The 18,835-nt window shown below is 44.2% G+C and overlaps 1 protein-coding gene across 3 annotated transcripts in view; it reads left to right on the plus strand.

The window, feature by feature from the left end:
* The window catches only part of LOC140411143 (CSC1-like protein 2), a 326,932-nt gene that overhangs the window by 122,311 nt on the left and 185,786 nt on the right, over window positions 1–18,835 (plus strand). For all 3 annotated transcript variants that reach the window (XM_072500210.1, XM_072500212.1, XM_072500211.1), the window contains exon 2: window positions 18,068–18,251. In XM_072500210.1, coding sequence (XP_072356311.1) covers window positions 18,090–18,251 — 162 coding nt within the window. In that variant the 5' untranslated portion in view covers window positions 18,068–18,089. The remainder of the gene's footprint in view (window positions 1–18,067; window positions 18,252–18,835) is intronic.

Genomic DNA, 18,835 nt, shown 5'->3' on the forward strand with positions numbered 1-18,835 from the left:
TCCTGTATTCAAACCCTTTTGCGATAAAGGCCAATATGCCATTAGCCTTCCTAATTGCCTGCTATACCTGCATGTTTGCCTTCAGTAACTTATTTACGAGGAAACCGGGTCCTTTTTTATATCCGCACTTTATTATCTTTTCTCATTTAAGAAATACTCTGAGCATCTGTCCCTCATACCAATGTGTGTAAGCTCATATTTTACACATTATATTCCATCTGCCATGTTTTTGCTCTCCCAATCTGTCCAAATCCTCTTGAAGTCGCTTTGCATCGTTGTCACAATGCGGATTCCCATCTAGCTTTATGTCACCCGTGAACTTTGAAATATTACATTTGATCCCCACGTATAAATCATTGATGTATATTGTGAATAGCTGGGGCCTAAGTGCTGATCACTGTGGTACCCCACTAGTCGCAGCCTGCGTGAATGACCCAGTAATTCTGTTGCCTTTTCTGTGGCTCTGCTCTAACTATGGCAGGGGCATGGGAACCTGGATTGTAGTTTTAGGGTATGGGAGAATGAGAGTATAGAGGTCAGGAGCACAGATTTGACTTCGCAGGAGGGGGCCAGTGTTCAGGTAGGTGGTTTGAAGTGTGTCTACTTCAATGCCAGGAGTATACAAAATAAGGTAGGGGAACTGGCAGCATGGGTTGGTACCTGGGACTTCGATGTTGTGGCCATTTCGGAGACATGGATAGAGCAGGGACAGGAATGGATGTTGCAGGTTCCGGGGTTTAGGTGTTTTAGTAAGCTCAGAGAAGGAGACAAAAGAGGGGGAGGTGTGGCGCTGCTAGTCAAGAACAGTATTACGGTGGCGGCGAGGATGCTAGATGGGGACTCTTCTTCCGAGGTAGTATGGGCTGAGGTTAGAAACAGGAAAGGAGAGGTCACCCTGTTGGGAGTTTTCTATAGGCCTCCAAATAGAGATGTAGAGGAAAGGATGGCGAAGATGATTCTGGATAAGAGCAAAAGTAACCGGGTAGTTATTATGGGAGACTTTAACTTTACAAATATTGACTGGAAAATATATTATTTGAGTACATTAGATGGGTCGTTTTTTGTACAATGTGTGCAAGAGGGTTTCCTGACACAATATGTTGACAGGCCAACAAGAGGAGAGGCCACATTGGATTTGGTTTTGGGTAATGAACCAGGCCAGGTGTTAGATTTGGAGATTGTGACCACAATTCGGTGACATTTACGTTAATGATGGAAAGGGATAAGTATACCCTGCAGGGCAAGAGTTATAGCTGGGGGAAGGGCAATTATGTTGCCATTAGACATGACTTGGGAGGGATAGGTTGGAGAAGTAGGCTGCAAGTGTTGGGCACACTGGATAAGTGGAGCTTGTTTAAGGAACAGCTACTGCGTGTTCTTGATAAGTACGTACCGGTCAGGCAGGGAGGAAGGCGTCGAGCGAGGGAACCGTGGTTTACCAAAGAAGTGGAATCTCTTGTTAAGAGGAAGAAGGAGGCCTATGTGAAGATGAGGAGTGATGTTTCAGTTGGGGCGCTTGATAGTTACAAGGTAGCGAGGAAGGATCTAAAGAGAGAGCTAAGACGAGCAAGGAGGGGACATGAGAAGTATTTGGCAGGTAGGATCAAGGAAAACCCAAAAGCTTTCTATAGGTATGTCAGGAATAAAAGAATGACTAGGGTAAGAGTAGGGCCAGTCAAGGACAGGGATGGGAAGTTGTGTGTGGAGTCTGAAGAGGGGCGAGATACTAAATGAATATTTTTCGTCAGTATTCACTCAGGAAAAAGATAATGTTGTGGAGGAGAATGCTGAGACCCAGGCTAATAGAATAGATGGCATTGAGGTACGTAGGGAAGAGGTGTTGGCAATTCTGGACAGGCTGAAAATAGATAAGTCCCCGGGGCCTGATGGGATTTATCCTAGGATTCTCTGGGAAGCCAGGGAAGAGATTGCTGGGCCTTTGGCTTTGATTTTTATGTCATCATTGGCTACAGGAATAGTGCCAGAGGACTGGAGGATAGCAAATGTGGTCCCTTTGTTCAAGAAGGGGAGTAGAGACAAGCCCGGCAACTATAGACCGGTGAGCCTCACGTCTGTTGTGGGTAAAGTCTTGGAGGGGATTATAAGACACAAGATTTATAATCATCTAGATAGGAATAATATGATTAGGGATAGTCAGCATGGCTTTGTGAAGGGTAGGTCATGCCTCACAAACCTTATCGAGTTCTTTGAGAAGGTGACTGAACAGGTAGACGAGGGTAGAGCAGTTGATGTGTATATGGATTTCAGTAAAGCGTTTGATAAGGTTCCCCACGGTAGGCTATTGCAGAAAATACGGAGGCTGGGGATTGAGGGTGATTTAGAGATGTGGATCAGAAATTGGCTAGCTGAAAGAAGACAGAGGGTGGTGGTTGATGGGAAATGTTCAGAATGGAGTTCAGTTACAAGTGGCGTACCACAAGGATCTGTTCTGGGGCCGTTGCTGTTTGTCATTTTTATCAATGACCTAGAGGAGGGCACAGAAGGGTGGGTGAGTAAATTTGCAGACGACACTAAAGTCGGTGGTGTTGTCGACAGTGCGGAAGGATGTAGCAGGTTACAGAGGGACATCGATAAGCTGCAGAGCTGGGCTGAGAGGTGGCAAATGGAGTTTAATGTAGAGAAGTGTGAGGTGATTCACTTCGGAAGGAATAACAGGAATGTGGAATATTTGGCTAATGGTAAAGTTCTTGGAAGTGTGGATGAGCAGAGGGATCTAGGTGTCCATGTACATAGATCCCTGAAAGTTGCCACCCAAGTTGATAGGGTTGTGAAGAAGGCCTATGGAGTGTTGGCCTTTATTGGTAAAGGGATTGAGTTCCGGAGTCATGAGATCATGTTGCAGCTGTACGAAACTCTGGTACTGCCGCATTTGGAGTATTGCGTGCAGTTCTGGTCACCGCATTATAGGAAGGACGTGGAAGCCTTGGAGCGGGTGCAGAGGAGATTTGCCTGGTATGGAGGGAAAATCTTATGAGGAAAGGCTGATGGACTTGAGGTTGTTTTCGTTAGAGAGGAGAAGGTCAAGAGGAGACTTAATAGAGGCATACAAAATGATCAGGGGGTTAGATAGGGTGGACAGTGAGAGCCTTCTCCTGCGGATGGAAATGGCTAGCACGAGGGGACATAGCCTTAAACTGAGGGTAATAGATATAGGACAGAGGTCAGGGGTAGGTTCTTTACGCAAAGAGTGGTGAGGCCGTGGAATGCCCTACCTGCAACAGTAGTGAACTCGCCAACATTGAGGGCATTTAAAAGTTTATTGGATAAGCATATGGATGATCATGGCATAGTGTAGGTTAGATGGCTTTTGTTTTTTGACTTCCCATGTCGGTGCAACATCGTGGGCCGAAGGGCCTGTACTGAACTGTATCGTTCTATGTATGGCAATCAGTGGGTTTCCCCTCTCTTTTGATATCTATATTCTTATGCTCAGAGTCGCCAGGTATCGAATGATACCACCACAAGTTTCAACTGGCTATCGACCAAAGAGCCAAACACCAGTTAGTTAGTTAAAGGTCAAGGGTACTTTATTTACACACAATTAGTCATGAAACATAAACTACTAGTTAACTACACCTATCGACTAAGACAGCCTGTATTTAACTTCAGGCACCCGGCTTAGGTCAGAGGAACAGTGGCCGTTGTTCGATTCTGGATCTATCGAGTCTGGAGAAGTAACTGCTGCTCAGCTCGGCTCATCCGTCTGGTAGCGAGCGTTGAACTTGGAGTTGCTTCTGGTGGTGCTGCGCTTGGAAACAGACATAGCCGGGGCGCCAGGTCCAAGAGAGGAAGAACGCATGGCGGACTCTCTTCTTATGCTTGGGGGTTTTTGTGATCTTTTGGGCGGTCCTTCAGTTTAGACCCCAATAATTGAGTGATCCCTAATCACTATGTTCGATTTCTAACCAATAAATGGGTGGGTGGTCTGGATGGCTGGGCGTGTCCCAAGTGGTCACTGACCCTGTTGTTTACGCTTCCCTAGAACAGGGAGTGGCGCCGAAATGTCTGGGACTGTACCTCAAGTACCAGTCTTTTGTCTTGGTGGAGATGGGCCATCAAATGCTAATCGGCCCATCAAAATGCTAATTGGCCGGAGTTTCGATACCGTCTGGACTCCTTGCTTGCAAATATATATTTCAGGCTCTGAGCCTGCCTGAATCTTGCTTTGTCCATTTTACCCGCTAGGCTTTGAGAGTTTCTCTGTCCCTAGCTGTAAGTGGCCATCCCAGATGGCTACAATTCCTACTGGGTTTTTTTTGCCAGTTAACCAAACCTAAATTCATTGCCTCTTATCCCTGTGGTTTAAGTTTGCTAACCAACTTCTTTTGGGGGACTTTACCAAAAGCCCCTGAAAGTCCACGTATACTGTTCCCCTTTATCAATTCTGTTAGTAACATTCTTTTCAAAAAAATTCTCTCAGTTTATGTTGAGAAACATAATTTCTCGTACATAAATCTAAGTTGACTACGCTGAATCAGATCATTATTGTCCAAGTGTTCATTTATAATCGATTCCAGCATTTCTCCTACTGATGTAAGGCTAACAGGTCTGTAGTTCACGTTTCTTTCTCCTCTCCTGTTTATCTCTACCCAAACTGATTCTACATCTTACTCTTTCAAGCTAATCATCTCTCACAACTGTAGTAACAGTCTCAATTTAATATAATGTTTATATGGCTTACATTAACACTGCAATGAAGTTACTGTGAAAATCCCCCAGTCGCCACATTCTGGCGCCTGTTCGGGTACACAGAGGGAGAATTCAGATTGTCCAATTCACCAAACAGCACGTCTTTCGGCACTTGTGGGAGGAAACCGGAGCATCCGGAGGAAACCCACGCAGACACAGGGAGACTCCACGCAGTCACCCAAGCTGGGAATCGAACCCGGGTCCCTGGTGCTGTGAAGCAACAGTGTTGACCACTGTACCACCATGCCACCCATAACATTTACAGAGTAACCCCTGACCTTTTCATAACTTCCGATCTTTCCAAAATGTCAATATTAAGGGTCCAACCTTGGTCACCCTACAACCATGTCTCACAGCAAATTCTCAAATTCACAAATATTTATTTCTAGTTGTGCTAACAATTCATCCGCTTTGCATGCAGCATTCTTAACATTCAGATACAGAGCCTTTAACTGTCTTTTTACCACTTGTGCAGTCTCTGGCCTCGTGCTGGCGCACTCTAAGTTTGTACACTCTGTCCCTTCCTGTCACTCTGGTTATCATTGTGCAAATCATGACCCTGCTCCATTTACGTAGTTTCCTTTTGATTTACCACATCTCCAAAGATGTGCAGGTTAGGTGGATTGGCCATGCTAAATTGCCCTTAGTGTCCAAAAAAGGTTAGGTGGGGTTACTGGGTTCCGGGGATAGGGTGGAGGTATGGGCTTGGGTAGGGTGCTCTTTCCAAGAGCCGATGGGCTGAATGGCCTCCTTCTGCACTGTAAAATCTATGACCTCCTCGCATGTGACCCCTTCACCTCCACTATTTAGTTTAATGTCCTGTCTATGGTCAGAGCACATTTGTGTCTCTAATATTTATCTTGCACCAGTTTGCCTGAGGCTATGTGGTCCAGGGCTTAGTGGTTCTGCTTTTTAATTTAATTTAGCTCCTAGATGCTCAAAATCCTGAAGCAGGACTTCCCTCCTAGCCCAATCATTGGTTTACACATGGATCACAACAACTGGATCCTTCTTCCACCTGCAAGTTCCTTTCCAGCCCATAGCAGAATTTCTGAACCATGACACCAGGTAGGCAAAGTTTGAGGTCATTCTTTCAAAATAAGGGGCCGCCCATTTAGGATAACGATGAGGGCATTTTGTTCCAGATGGTTTTGAGATTTTTGAGTTCTCGTGCTGAAAAGGTGATTGAGGCAGGCTCCTTCACTATATTTTAAGGCAGAGGTAAAGTTTATTTTTTTTTCCTTTTTTTATAAATTTAGAGTACCCAATTCATTTTTTTTCAATTAAGGATCAATTTAGCATGTTCAATCCACCTACCCTGCAGTTCTTTGGGTTGTGGAGGCGAAACCCATGCAGACACGGGGAGAATGTGCAAACTCCACATGGACAGTGACCCAGAGGCGGGGACCTCGGTGCTGTGAGGCAGCAACTGCACCACCGTGCTGCCCTCAGAGGTAGATAGATTCTTGATTAACCATGGGGTGTAAGGTTATCTGAGGTAGGGAGGAATGTGCGATTGAGATTACAATCAGGTCTGCAATGGCCTACTCCTAATTTGTATGCTCAAATGTAAGACAGCCTTCTAGACTATTGCTCTTCACTGCAGAGAACTGTATCGATTTTCCTGACTATACTAGGAACACGGTACGGTAGCACAGTGCGGGGGCGGCACGGCAGCGCAGTGGTTAGCACTGTTGCTTCACAGCACCAGGTCCCGGGTTCGATTCCCGGCTTGGGTCACCATCTGTGCGGAGTCTGCACATTCTCCTCATGTCTGTGTGGGTTTCCTCCGGGTGCTCCGGTTTCCTCCCACAAAGACGTGCTGTCAGGTAGCTTGGGCATTCTGAATTCTCCCTCTGTGTACTTGGACAGGTGCCGGAATGTGGCGACTAGGGGATTTTCACAGTAACTTCATTGCAGTGTTAATGTAAGCCTACTTGTGTCAATAAAAAGATTATTATTATTATACCTGCCTTTGGCCCATATCCCTTAATACCTTTGCTAAACAGAAATCTATCGTTGATTTAAAATGAGCAACTGTTCTAGCTTCAGCTGCTATTTATGGGAGAGAGCTTCAAACCTCTGTCATGATATGCAGATAATGATATGCAGACAGGCAGCTAATGAACACAGAGAACAGGACATGACCAATGAGCAGGCAGGACACTCAAGGATGGTATCTCACTATAAAAGGCACAAGGCACTCACGCTCCGCCTCTTTCCACTGATGAACATCTACAGAGTGAGTCAAGGGTGTATGTACAGTATCACACCTCCAGCACGTGGCTAAGAGCTAATCTGGTTCAATCAGACAGAGTAACCACACTTAGGTTAGCAGAGAGTCGAACTCATAGAGTACTGTGCTACTGGTTCAATAAATCAGATTGAACTAACTTCAAGGTCTGGAGTATCTTTTGGCTAAAGTTGCAGCCTGTTATCCCAGAGTACATAACATGACAACCTCTATCAACCTTTACGTGAAGAAGTTCTTCCTAACATCTCTCCTGAACAGTCTAGCCCTATTTTGTAGAGTCTGCCCCCTAATATTGGAATCTCCAGCCATCTTTATCCACCCTGTCTTTCCCTGTTAATGTTTGAAAGACTTCGATTAGATCATTTCTTAACCTTCTACATTCAACAAAAACTGGCCTAATTTGTGTAATTTCTTTTAGCTGAACCCCTGTAATCCAGGTATCCTTTTTGTAAAACTTCCTCCAAGGCCAATATATCTTTCCTAAAGTGTGGTGCCCAGACATAGTCCTCCCAAGTGGGGTCTAACCAAGGTTTTGTACAGCTGCAGCATAACTTCTGTGTCTTTATACCCAGTCCACTCGATAAAAAGGCTTTTTGATTATTTTCTGCACTTGTTCATGTCATTTTAAAGATCTATGCACTTGAACCCCCGAGTCTCTTTGGACATTTACTGCACTTAACAGCTTTCCATTTAGAATGTACTCTGCTCTATCCTTTTTTTGGTCCACAATTGCTAACCTCACACTTGCTTACATTGAATTCCACCTGCCACAATCTTGCCCATTCACCTAGTCTGTCAATATTTCTTTGCAATTTTATGCTGTCATCTACACTGTCCACAATGCCAGCGAACTTTGTATCATCAGCAAATTTGGATATATGACACCAAGCAACAAGCCTCGATGACTACCATCCGGTGGTCTTAACATTGATCATTATGAAGTACTTAGAGAGGTTGGTCATGAGACACATCGACTCCATACTCCCAGAATGCCCTGATCCACAATTCACATAACACCACAACTGGTCCACGGCAGACACCATCTCCCTGGAGCATCTCTGCAACAAGGACTCCTATGTCAGACTCTTATTCATTGATTACAGCTCTGCCGTCAACACCATAATCCCAGCCAAGCTCGTATGAAATCTCCAAAATTTAGGACTAGCTCCTCCCTCTGCAACTGGATCATCTACTTCCTGACCCATAGACCACAGTCTGTAAGGATAAGCAACAACTCCTCCACGATGGTCCTCCATACCGGGGCCCTGCAAGCCTGCGTGCTTGGCCCCCCCAGCTATACTCGCCGTATACACGCGCACAAACTGAGAGACAAAATTTGGCCTAAACTCCATCTACAAGTTTGCGGTTGACACGACCATAGTGGGTCGGATCAGAGAACAGGAAGGAGATAGAGAACCTAGTGGCATGGTGTAACGACAACAATCTCTCCCTCAACGTCAGCAAAACAAGGAGCTGGTCATTGACTTCAGGAAGTGAAGTATTGTACACATCACTGTCTGCATCAATGGTGTGGAGATGGGTTTGACAACTTCAAATTCCTAAGTGTGCACACAACAATCTGTCCGGGTCCACCCATGTTGATACTACGACCAAGGAAGCACAACAGCACCGATACTTCCTCAGGAAACTAACTGTCCACATTGACTCTTACCAATTTTAACAGATGCACCATAGAAAGCATCCTATCTGGCAGCATCATAGCCTAGTATGGCAACTGCTCGGCCCAAGACCGTAAAAACTAGAGTCGTGAACACAGCCCAGTCCATCACACAAACCTGCCTCCCATCCATTAACTCTATCTACACCTCCCGCTGCCTTGGGAAAGCGGGCAGCATAATCACACCCAGGTTATTCTCGCTTTCAACGTCTTCCATTGGGCAAAAGGTACAAAATTCTGAGAGCACATACTAACAGATTCAAAAACAGTTTATTTTCCACTGTTAACCAGAATCCTGAATAATCCTTTTATGGACTGAACTGATCATCTTCTCTACTAAGTAGTCCTGCACTCTGTATGCTTACCCTATGCGTATGTATTTGTGTATTTATGTTTGTTGTATATTTTTTCTTGTATGGAACGATTTGCCTGGAATACACAGAACAATACTTTTCACTGTACCTCAGTGCTCATGACAATAAATCAAATCAAATCAAAATCGTTAATGAATAATGTGTACAATTGAGGCCCTGTGATACACCACAAGTCACATCCTGCCAATTAGAGCAATTACCCATTATCCCCACTCTCCGCAGCCTGCGTCCGAACAAATGTAAGGTAATGCATTTTGGTAGGTCTAGCATAGAGGAGAAATATACAGTAAATGGCAAAACATTTGGAAATATAGAAAGTCAGCAAGATCTGGGTGTACAGGTTCACAGATCTTTGAAGGTGGCAACACAAGTTGACAAGGTAGTCAAGAAAGCATCTGAAATGCTTGCCTTCACTGGACAGGGCATTGAATATAAAAACTGGCAAGTCATGCTACAGTTGTATAGAACCTTGGTACGGCTGCACTTGAAATGTTGGGCACAATTCTGGTCGCCACACTACCAGAAGGATGTGGAGGCTTTGCAGAGGAGGTTTACCAGGATGTTGCCTGATCTGGAGGGAGTTAGCTATGCGGGGAGGCTGAATAGACTGACTGTTTTCATTAGAATGGCGGATTTTGAGGGGTGGCCTGATAGAGGTCTGCAAGATTATGAAGGGCATGGATAGAGTGGATTGGCAGGCACTCTTTCCCAGGGTGGAGAGGTCAGTCATCAGGGGGCGGAGGTTTAAAGTCCGTGCGGCAAAGTTTAGAGGTGATGTGTGATGCAGGTTTTTTTACACTGAGGGTGGTGTGCCTGGAACGCACTGCCAGGGGAGGTTGTGGAAACAGATACATTAACGGCATTCAAAAAGCATTTCAGACAATATTTGGATAGGGTGGTTATAGAGGAAACTCGGCACTAGGAAGTGCTGAGGGCTTTGGCCAAAGGTGGTATCATGACCGGTACAGGCTTGGAGGGACGAAGGGCGTCTTTCTGTGCTGTATTCTTTGCTATTCAACCAATTTCCGAACCATGTGAATGATTTGCCCTTAACTCCATGGGCTTCCACCTTAATTAACAATCTTTTTGGTGGTACTTCATAGAATCACAATGTAGAAGGAGACCATTCAGCCTTCGAGTCTGCACCGGCCCTTGGAAAGATCATCCCATTTAAGCTCGCACCTCCACCTCTATCCCAGTAACCCCACTTAACCTTTTTGGACACTAAGGGCAATTTATCATGGCCAGTCCACCTAACCTGCACATCTGTGGACTGCGGGAGGAAATCGGAGCACCCTGAGGAATCCCACGCAGACACGGGGAGATCGTGCAGACTCCGTACAGACAGTGACCCAAGCAGGAAATCGAACCTGGAACCCTGGAGCTGTGAAGCAACTGTGCTAACCTCTATACTACTGTGCTGCCCCAATCTTTATCAAATGTCTTCTCGAAGTCCATATAAATGACATCGATAGGCCCTAACCCTAATCCTGTCCACTACCTTGGTCACCTCTTCTTAAAAATAGATTCGTCTGGCATGACCTTCCCTTCACTAATCCATGCTGGCTCTCCCTGATTTTTGAGGTGTTCAGTTACCCTATTGCAGGAGATTATAGTCTCCAGAAATTTCCCCAACACAGAGATTAGGCTAACTCGTCTGTAATTCCTGGTTTCCCCCTTTTACCCTTCTTAAAAAGTGAGTGACAGGTGCAATTTTCCAATCCAGAGGGACTACCACTGAATTGAGCGAACCCTGAAAGATTATAACTAGGATATAGGATCATAGAAGTACAGAAGCTACAGTCTAGAAGGACATTCAGCCCATTGAGCCACAGACCCTCCAAAGACACACCCACCCTATCCCCGTAACCCCAACTAACCTCCTCGGACATTAAGGGGCAATTTAGCATGGCCAATCCACCTAAGCTGCACATTTTTGGACTGTGGGAGGAATCCGGAGAACCCGGAGGAAACCCACGCGGACAGTGGGAGAAAACTCCGCACAGACAGTGACCCAAGCCGGGAATCGAACCCAGGTCACTAAATCGGTGAGGCAGCAGTGCTAACCACTGTGCCACCCCTCTAATAATGTGATCATCACTTGACAAATGTTCCCGTGCAATTAGGCTACTAATTAAATTTGGCTGATTATTCATAACTAAACCTAATATTGCTTGTCCCCGACTACCACAATATTGGTCTATATCAATGCGAATGAAGTAGAAAGGGTTAAGAGCTTCAAGTTTTTAGGTGTACGGATCACCAACAACCTGTCCTGGTCCCCCCCATGCCGGCACTATAGTTAAGAAAGGGCAGCATGGTAGCATTGTGGATAGCAAAATTGCTTCACAGCTCCAGGGTCCCAGGTTCGATTCCAGCTTGGGTCACTGGCTGTGCGGAGTCTGCACATCCTCCTCGTGTGTGCGTGGGTTTCCTCCGGTTGCTCCAGTTTCCTCCCACAGTCCAAAGATGTGAAGGTTAGGTGGATTGGCCATGATAAATTGCCCTTAGTGTCCCAAATTGCCCTTCGTGTTGGGTGGGGTTACTGGGTTATGGGGATAGGGTGGAGGTGTTGACCTTGGGTAGGGTGCTCTTGCCAAGAGCCGGTACAGACTCGATGGGCCGAATGGCCTCCTTTTGCACTGTAAATTCTATGATCTATGAAAGCCCACCAATGACTCTACTTTCTAAGAAGACTAAGAAAATTTGGCATGTCAACTACAACTCTCACCAACTTCCACAGATGCACCATACAAAGCATTCTTTCTGGTTGTATCACAGCTTGGTATGGAGCCTGCCCTGCCCAAGACTGCAGGAAACTACAAAAGGTCTTGAATGTAGCCCAATCCATCACGCAAACCAGCCTCCCATTCATTGACTCTATCTATAATTCCCGCTGCTAATTTCCCTCGGAAAGGCAGCCAGCATAATTAAGGACCTCACGCACCCCGGACATACTCTCTTCCGCCTTCTGTCAGGAAAAAGATACCAAAGTTTAAGGTCACGTACCAACCGACTCAAGAACAGCTTCTTCCCTACTGCCATCAGACTTTTGAATGGACCTACCTCGTATTAAAGTTGATCTTTTCTCTACACCTTGCTAGAACTGTAACATTATATTCTGCAGTCTCTCCTTCCTTCCCTATGTACGGTACGCATTGTTTGTACAGCATGCAAGAAACAATACTTTTCACTGTATACCAATAATAAATCAAATCAAAATTCCTATTTACATCCCCACTTTAATGCCTTCCTGTACCTTGGTGCCATGGTCATCTCACTCATCTACCTTGCAGCTCCAGTTCTTATCCATACACATTATAAAAACCTGAAACCTGTTGGAGAGTTTCGAGGGCTAAGGTTCCTCCAGTTCTATCATCTCGATCCCTTTAACTGCCTCCTCGCTCTGACCAAATCAGGCAATCCTGTCCTAAGGGGCGTAACTGTCTTCTAAGTGTCCAGGTAGCTTTCCTCCTCCCTGTTGCTTAGCAGTGTCCATGGGAAGGGAATTGGGTGTCACTGGCAAAGCAAGCATTTATTGCTCATCCCTGAAGTTGGATGTGAGCTGCCCTCTTGAGCCATTCAGTCCATCTTTGTAGCATTTTTAATGGCTAGTGCTCCAGAGTTAATCATGCCCCTAGCCAAGCTATGATGTGGAGATGCCGGCGTTGGACTGGGGTGAGCACGGTACAAAGTGTTACAACACCAGGTTAAAGTCCAACAGATTTGTTTCGATGTCACTAGCTTTCGGAGCGCTGCTCCTTCCTCACCTGAGGAAGGAGCAGCGCTCCGAAAGCTAGTGACATCGAAACAAATCTGTTGGACTTTAACCTGGTGTTGTAAGACTTTGTACCTAGCCAAGCTGTTCAATTACAATTCCAACACTGTATCTACCTGACAATTTTGGAAAATTGCTCTGTCTACAAAAAGCAGGACACATTGACGCTGGACAATTGACCTGCACAGACTGTAGCTTAAAGGGAAAATTGCTCATCTCATTGTTTTGATGTAAGTGTATGACCAATTTGTGGAAGAGTCCAGCTTCCAACACAATGGACTCCTTAAACCTGTGTAAGATATTCTTTTTTTATAAATTTAGAATACCCAATTCATTTTTTCCAATTAAGGGGCAATTTAGTGTGGCCAATCCTCCTATCCTGCACATCTTTGGGTTGTGGGGACAAAACCCATGCAAACATGGGTAGAATGTGCAAACTTCACACACACTGACCCAGAGCCGTGATTGAACCTGGGACCTTGGCGCTGTGAGGTAGGAGTGCTAACCACAGCGCCACAGTGCTGCCCTAAGATCTCATATTCTAGTTATTCTTGACATAACTAGTGTTCAAACTTTACAATCTTCTGTACTGGTCAGGTTGACTTCAGCCACATTGCGCTGATAAAACAGCGGAGACTCCCGCGGGGTCCTAGTCTTCTGTCTCCACCATGTAAACAAAACATTTTGTTATTGATTCCATCTCCATCTTTGGCCGCTGTCTCAGCCATCCTATACAACCCTGAACTGAGCTGCGTTTCGGACCTCAGTGTCTCCATTGCTAAACCTGCCAACTTGCACCTCTAATGCCACCTGTTTCTGCTTCACCCATCTGTTGTCCATTATTTTGCTAGTTCCAAGCTTGACTATTCCAATGCTCTCTGGGCAGCCACCCATCCTCCCCCCTCTATATTCATAAAAGTGAGACCAAGTATTAGTCAAAAGGTACATGAGTGCTATTTGTGAGTGTTGAAATAGTTTGTGCCAGGGCTGATGGTGTGCATGACCCAATGAGCATCATTTTGGAGCAGCTGCTCCCAGAGACTCTTACTCCCCAAGATTCTCTCCCACTCGCAGCTGCCTGCCCGACTCGCTTTCTCTCAGCTAGCACTCAATTCCTCCCTCTTGCAGCCCTTCTCGTTTGCTCTTGCTTCCAGAGGGACTGAAAGAGCTCCTCTGGTGTTTATGTCACACTTGTCCAATCGCCTTTTACTAATTAATCTGTACTGACTCTCAATTCCCTCACAGATCAACTCGCGTTTTGTGTTTAAACTTGTCCTTAGTCTTATGCCAGCTTCTTTTTGACATCCTACAGTGTAGTAACTACACTGACCATCTTATTCTGTCCGGTTCTCTCAATCTGGTATCCTCTGCATTTTTCACTATCTGTGTCTTATAGGCTGAAGTTCCATCCGTAAGATCCTCTGCCTCTCTCCTTTTAAAGCCTCCTTAACTTATCTCTGGCCAAGTACTTTGGCTGGCAGTCACTTTTTCCATTGCTCCTTTGTGAGGCATTGGGATATTTTTTAAGTGCCAAATCAATGAAAGCTGTTGTAAGATATGAAACAAGATTTCAGGAATTCAGACAAAAATCCTTTATCAGGTTCCATATTATAAATCTGTGAAACTGTACAATTTTAAAGGTAATGCAAGAACAGAGATAACCAAATGGGATGGTGAAGGTGTATGTTTCTGTAAATCTTTGAAGTGGCAGAGTAGATTTTGATGGTTATTTAAGAAATGTACAAGGTCCTTGACGCACGATCAATTACACAAAGACGAGAGGATGTATCGAGGCTTTATTACACTGAGATGTGGCCACCTACAGCAGCTGACGAAATGGCTGATGTACTGGGAGCACACTTATTTATACTCCGCCTACTGGGCGGAGCCAGCAGGCAGGGATCTACCACCATACCTGTAGTACAGGGGCCTTACTGTAAAGCACCTATATCAACATCCGATATATACAATATATACATCAGTGGTGACCAACACAGTCCTTGACTATATAAACCAGTATATAGAGTTTAAAAACAATGACGTTTTGTTAAACTGTTATAAATCAATGACTAGCTCTTAGCTGGAATATTGTATCCAGTCCTGTGAATTACGCTTTTTTAAAGATGTTGAGGCCTGAGTGAAGATGTAGTGGATGTAGAGGGTTATGGAGAGATGTAATTGAGTTGTTCAAAATCGTAAAGCATTTAATTCAAATAAATAAAGAAAAGCTATTTCCACTGGCTGGAGGGTCAATAACCAGAGGTTTTGGCAAAAAGAATCAGAGGCCTAATGAGAATCTTTTTGCATTATTACAAGGATTTGTAATGCACTGCACTGCTTGAAAAGACTATTCGAGGCAGATTTAATAATTTTCAAAAGGAAATTGGATGAATGCTCAAAGTGAAAAATGTTCACCGCTATGGGGGGCGTACTGCCCCCCCATAGTGGTGAACATTTTTCACTTTGAGCATTCATCCAATTTCCTTTTGAAAATTATTAAATCTGCCTCGAATAGTCTTTGATTTTACAGCTGTACCAAATAGGTAAAATGACCTTGTGTACTGATAATTATATGATTCCATGTCTGGAACATTTTTTTTGCAAAGTTTGCTTCAATGTTTGGTGCCTAAGTTCAGGTTGAGTTCATGACTGGCGATAGAAGTTGAATATTGTTGCCTGTTGTTTCCTCCCCTACCATAAACCGAAGGAACATGCTGTTTGATTTAATCAGCCAATCATTGACGTGGCCTACATACCAGGGTATCATAGCAGCACTAAAGTTTATACACAACATTGCCCAACTGTGTGGTAGGCAGAATGTCTTCAAACAGCATGTTCCTTCAGTTGTTGAAATAGGAGAAGTGCAGACATACTCGAGCAACCTATGCTTGCAAACCCCTTAATGGTGATTTACCTTTTGGCTGCATTTGCTGAACAACACTGACTGCGCTAATAGCTACTTTAACAGTCCATCTCAATTTAGCTCATCTATGCTTGCCAGGAGCAACATCCATTCGTACATGGGGACATCTTCCCTTCAAACAAGAGGAATATGTTTAAACCTTGCATCTTGTTTGGATTAACTGCGGGGGCGCTTGGGGATCCTGTAGTTCCCTGTTTCTTCCTCCATGGGAATGCCTCGGCCACTCAGTCAACTTGCAGTGTAAATTGTTGAGATTGTTTATCATTTCTTGCGTTTGTCCTGATGTGTGGAAGATGAAAAGGTTTGGCAATATGTCATTTTTTTCAGCAATATTCAAATTCTGCTCTACCAAGCCACTTATTATTTTTGTTTTGTTTAATGTGAAGCTTGCTGCTGAACAACATTTCTGTCAAACTGCGGCGATATCTTCGACATGCGCATGTCATGGTCAATGTTTATCCCAGCTCTCTACTTTGTTTCCATAGATGCCATAGGTAAAAGTCTAGCTTTGTGAAAGTAGGTTGTACGAAATGGGATGAACATATTCAGCCCTGCAGGAAGGAGCAGTGCTGGGTTTATCAGAGCAGGCATGTAAAAATGTCTCGCGTGGCATTTCACTGAACTTAAACGACAATTTAGCTACAATATTGTCATTAAAGGGATTTGCTGCCCAGAGTTGTGCCGCAGATTATTTCTACGCGAGTTCTGTAAAATAATTATTGCGCTTCTTGCATAGACCAGTAAAATACATCACTAACTATAGTTTCCTTGCATCAAAGTAAAAACGTATAATCTCAAACATATCCACAGCCTCCTCCCCCCCCCCCCCCCCCCCCCCCCTCCCCCCAGAACTTTAGATTTGCAGTTTACACTTCCACAGCTTTATTTAGTTTACTCATTTCACTGAATATGTCTGCAAGCTAAGCCGGTTTAGCCAAGTACGTATCGGTGTTAAAAGGCAATGTGTCCAGTAATATGAGATGCAGAAGCTTTTGTATTTTTTGAAGGACACTACAATGTTTTCCAATCAGTACTGCACCCTACTCGGTGCTGCCCCCAGTTCAATTTCCCCAGCTGCTGAAGTAAAATATCTGATGTTTACTTTAGTCTTGAGCTCTTGACAAAACAAACTTGTCTTTTTGTTTTATTCCACACATATCAAAGAAAGGCAAGTAAATGGGACATTTTATAATTGCTTACGGATGGTCAATATTTTTTTATAGCAAAGTCAGCCGATCAATGCACTGTGTTTCCTGACACAAAATCAGTCTGCCATTTCACATCGTCATTTGACAGAAGTATATTTTCCAGTTCATTGGCTGTTCAAACATTCTCCCTTTGAATTCAGCGGTGCATAATATGATTTCTGAAGAGTTGTTGATGCTTTTTTTTTTTGCCTTTGCAGTTCTTTGCCCCGAATTGGACATTCTGAATTCTCCCTCCGTGTACCAGAACAGGCGCCGGAGTATGGCGGCAAGGGAATTTACACAGTAATTTCATTGCAATGTTAACATAACCCTACTTGTGACACTAATAAAGATTTTTAGTATTAATAGATGAGCAATATTTCCTTAATTTTACAGGGTTAATGGAGGCTTTGTGCTTCACTCACACTTCCACTTCCACAGTAACGTTCAGCCCTTGCGGTTGAATTTGATTGAGGAAGTTCCATATCATTACTCTGTGGACTTAGTCGTTTTGAAGCTGACAGTTGTATTAAAAATGTATTCATAGCTGGTATCACTGTGCCTGTTTTGCAGCTATTTACAGCAGGAAATGAACTATGAACGACAAGATACTGTGATACCTCAGAAGCTGATATTGCAATAATTTGTTAAATGTACATTTTTCCACACGGGACTGCATTTCTGAAGATTGTGGTTAATAACTTAAGTAACATTCTAAGTACGTCATTGTGCACTACCAATTCACGTCTGTACTCGCTAGCTTCTTGGGCTTAATTTTGTTTCGTCCCCTCTGAGGCACTGTGTACCTCTCACCAGACCAAGACAGCATGGGATGGAAGGCAGGAAGGTAGTCAACTTCAGGACTTTTGTCATTATGCATGGAACTTGCCTATCATGTCACTTTCACTTGTTTTGGGTCGAGAAATTTCAATTTCTTTCTCTCGACTGTCATCCTTCTACCTTCGAAGTTTTCTGGAATTAATGTCAGTTTACTTGTACTTCAAACATCCAACAGAAGGGCTTCCTTCGGCACTACGAACGATGCAGGAGCACGTTGAGAGATAGATTTGTGGCCATAAAGGGAAATGGATCTGTCTGATTTCTGCTATTGACTTATGTGATTGAAGTCCCTGTGATTCTCAGTGTTTCTTCTTACTTTACAGATAAAATAATGAAGAAATAAAGATGACTTCCAACTTCCACACAACCATCAGCTCCGCTGTGACCGCTAACTCCAATTCAACAAAGGATTACTGCTACAGTGCTCGGATAAGAAGTACTGTGTTGCAGGGCTTGCCATTTGGTGGGGTTCCTACAGTCCTTGCATTAGATTTTATGTGCTTTTTGGTATGTATGGACTGGCATGTTAAACTTGTACTTGTGTACATTTCTCCTTTGTTTTTTGATGCAAATATTGTATCTGCTGTTTTACTGGAAAAACAAAAGCCATTCAAAAGGCCGTACTTTTAATCTGGTTGGTGCAGATATTTGTGCACAATATCTTGGTGCCGATGTTCCTCTCAAAATAATGATGAGGGTAATGGTGCAAATGGTACAGTTACTTCAGGCAAGGTGCTGGTTTTGTGTATTTTACTCCCAGAAAGTTAAACTTTGTCCTTTGCAGAACCTTTTTAGATGGCACTTTGAACACTTATGGTCAGACAATCCCGCTGGCACTGCAAATAGACTATTACAAGTGTGGTATCTGAATCCTTCAGGGTTTAATTGCTATTTGAAATTGTAATATCCTAAATTTAATTTTCAGTCTCATTTTCTTAGTCCATCGTTCACGTTCTCCCCGTGTCTGCGTGGGTTTCCTCCGGGTGCTCCGTTTTCCTCCCACGAGTGCCGAAAGACGTGCTTGTTAGGTGAATTCGACATTCTGAATTCCCCCTCCGTGTACCCGAACAGGCATCATCGTGTGACGACTA

Source organism: Scyliorhinus torazame, chromosome 4 (assembly GCF_047496885.1).
Source record: "Scyliorhinus torazame isolate Kashiwa2021f chromosome 4, sScyTor2.1, whole genome shotgun sequence".
Taxonomy (NCBI): Eukaryota; Metazoa; Chordata; class Chondrichthyes; order Carcharhiniformes; family Scyliorhinidae; genus Scyliorhinus; species Scyliorhinus torazame.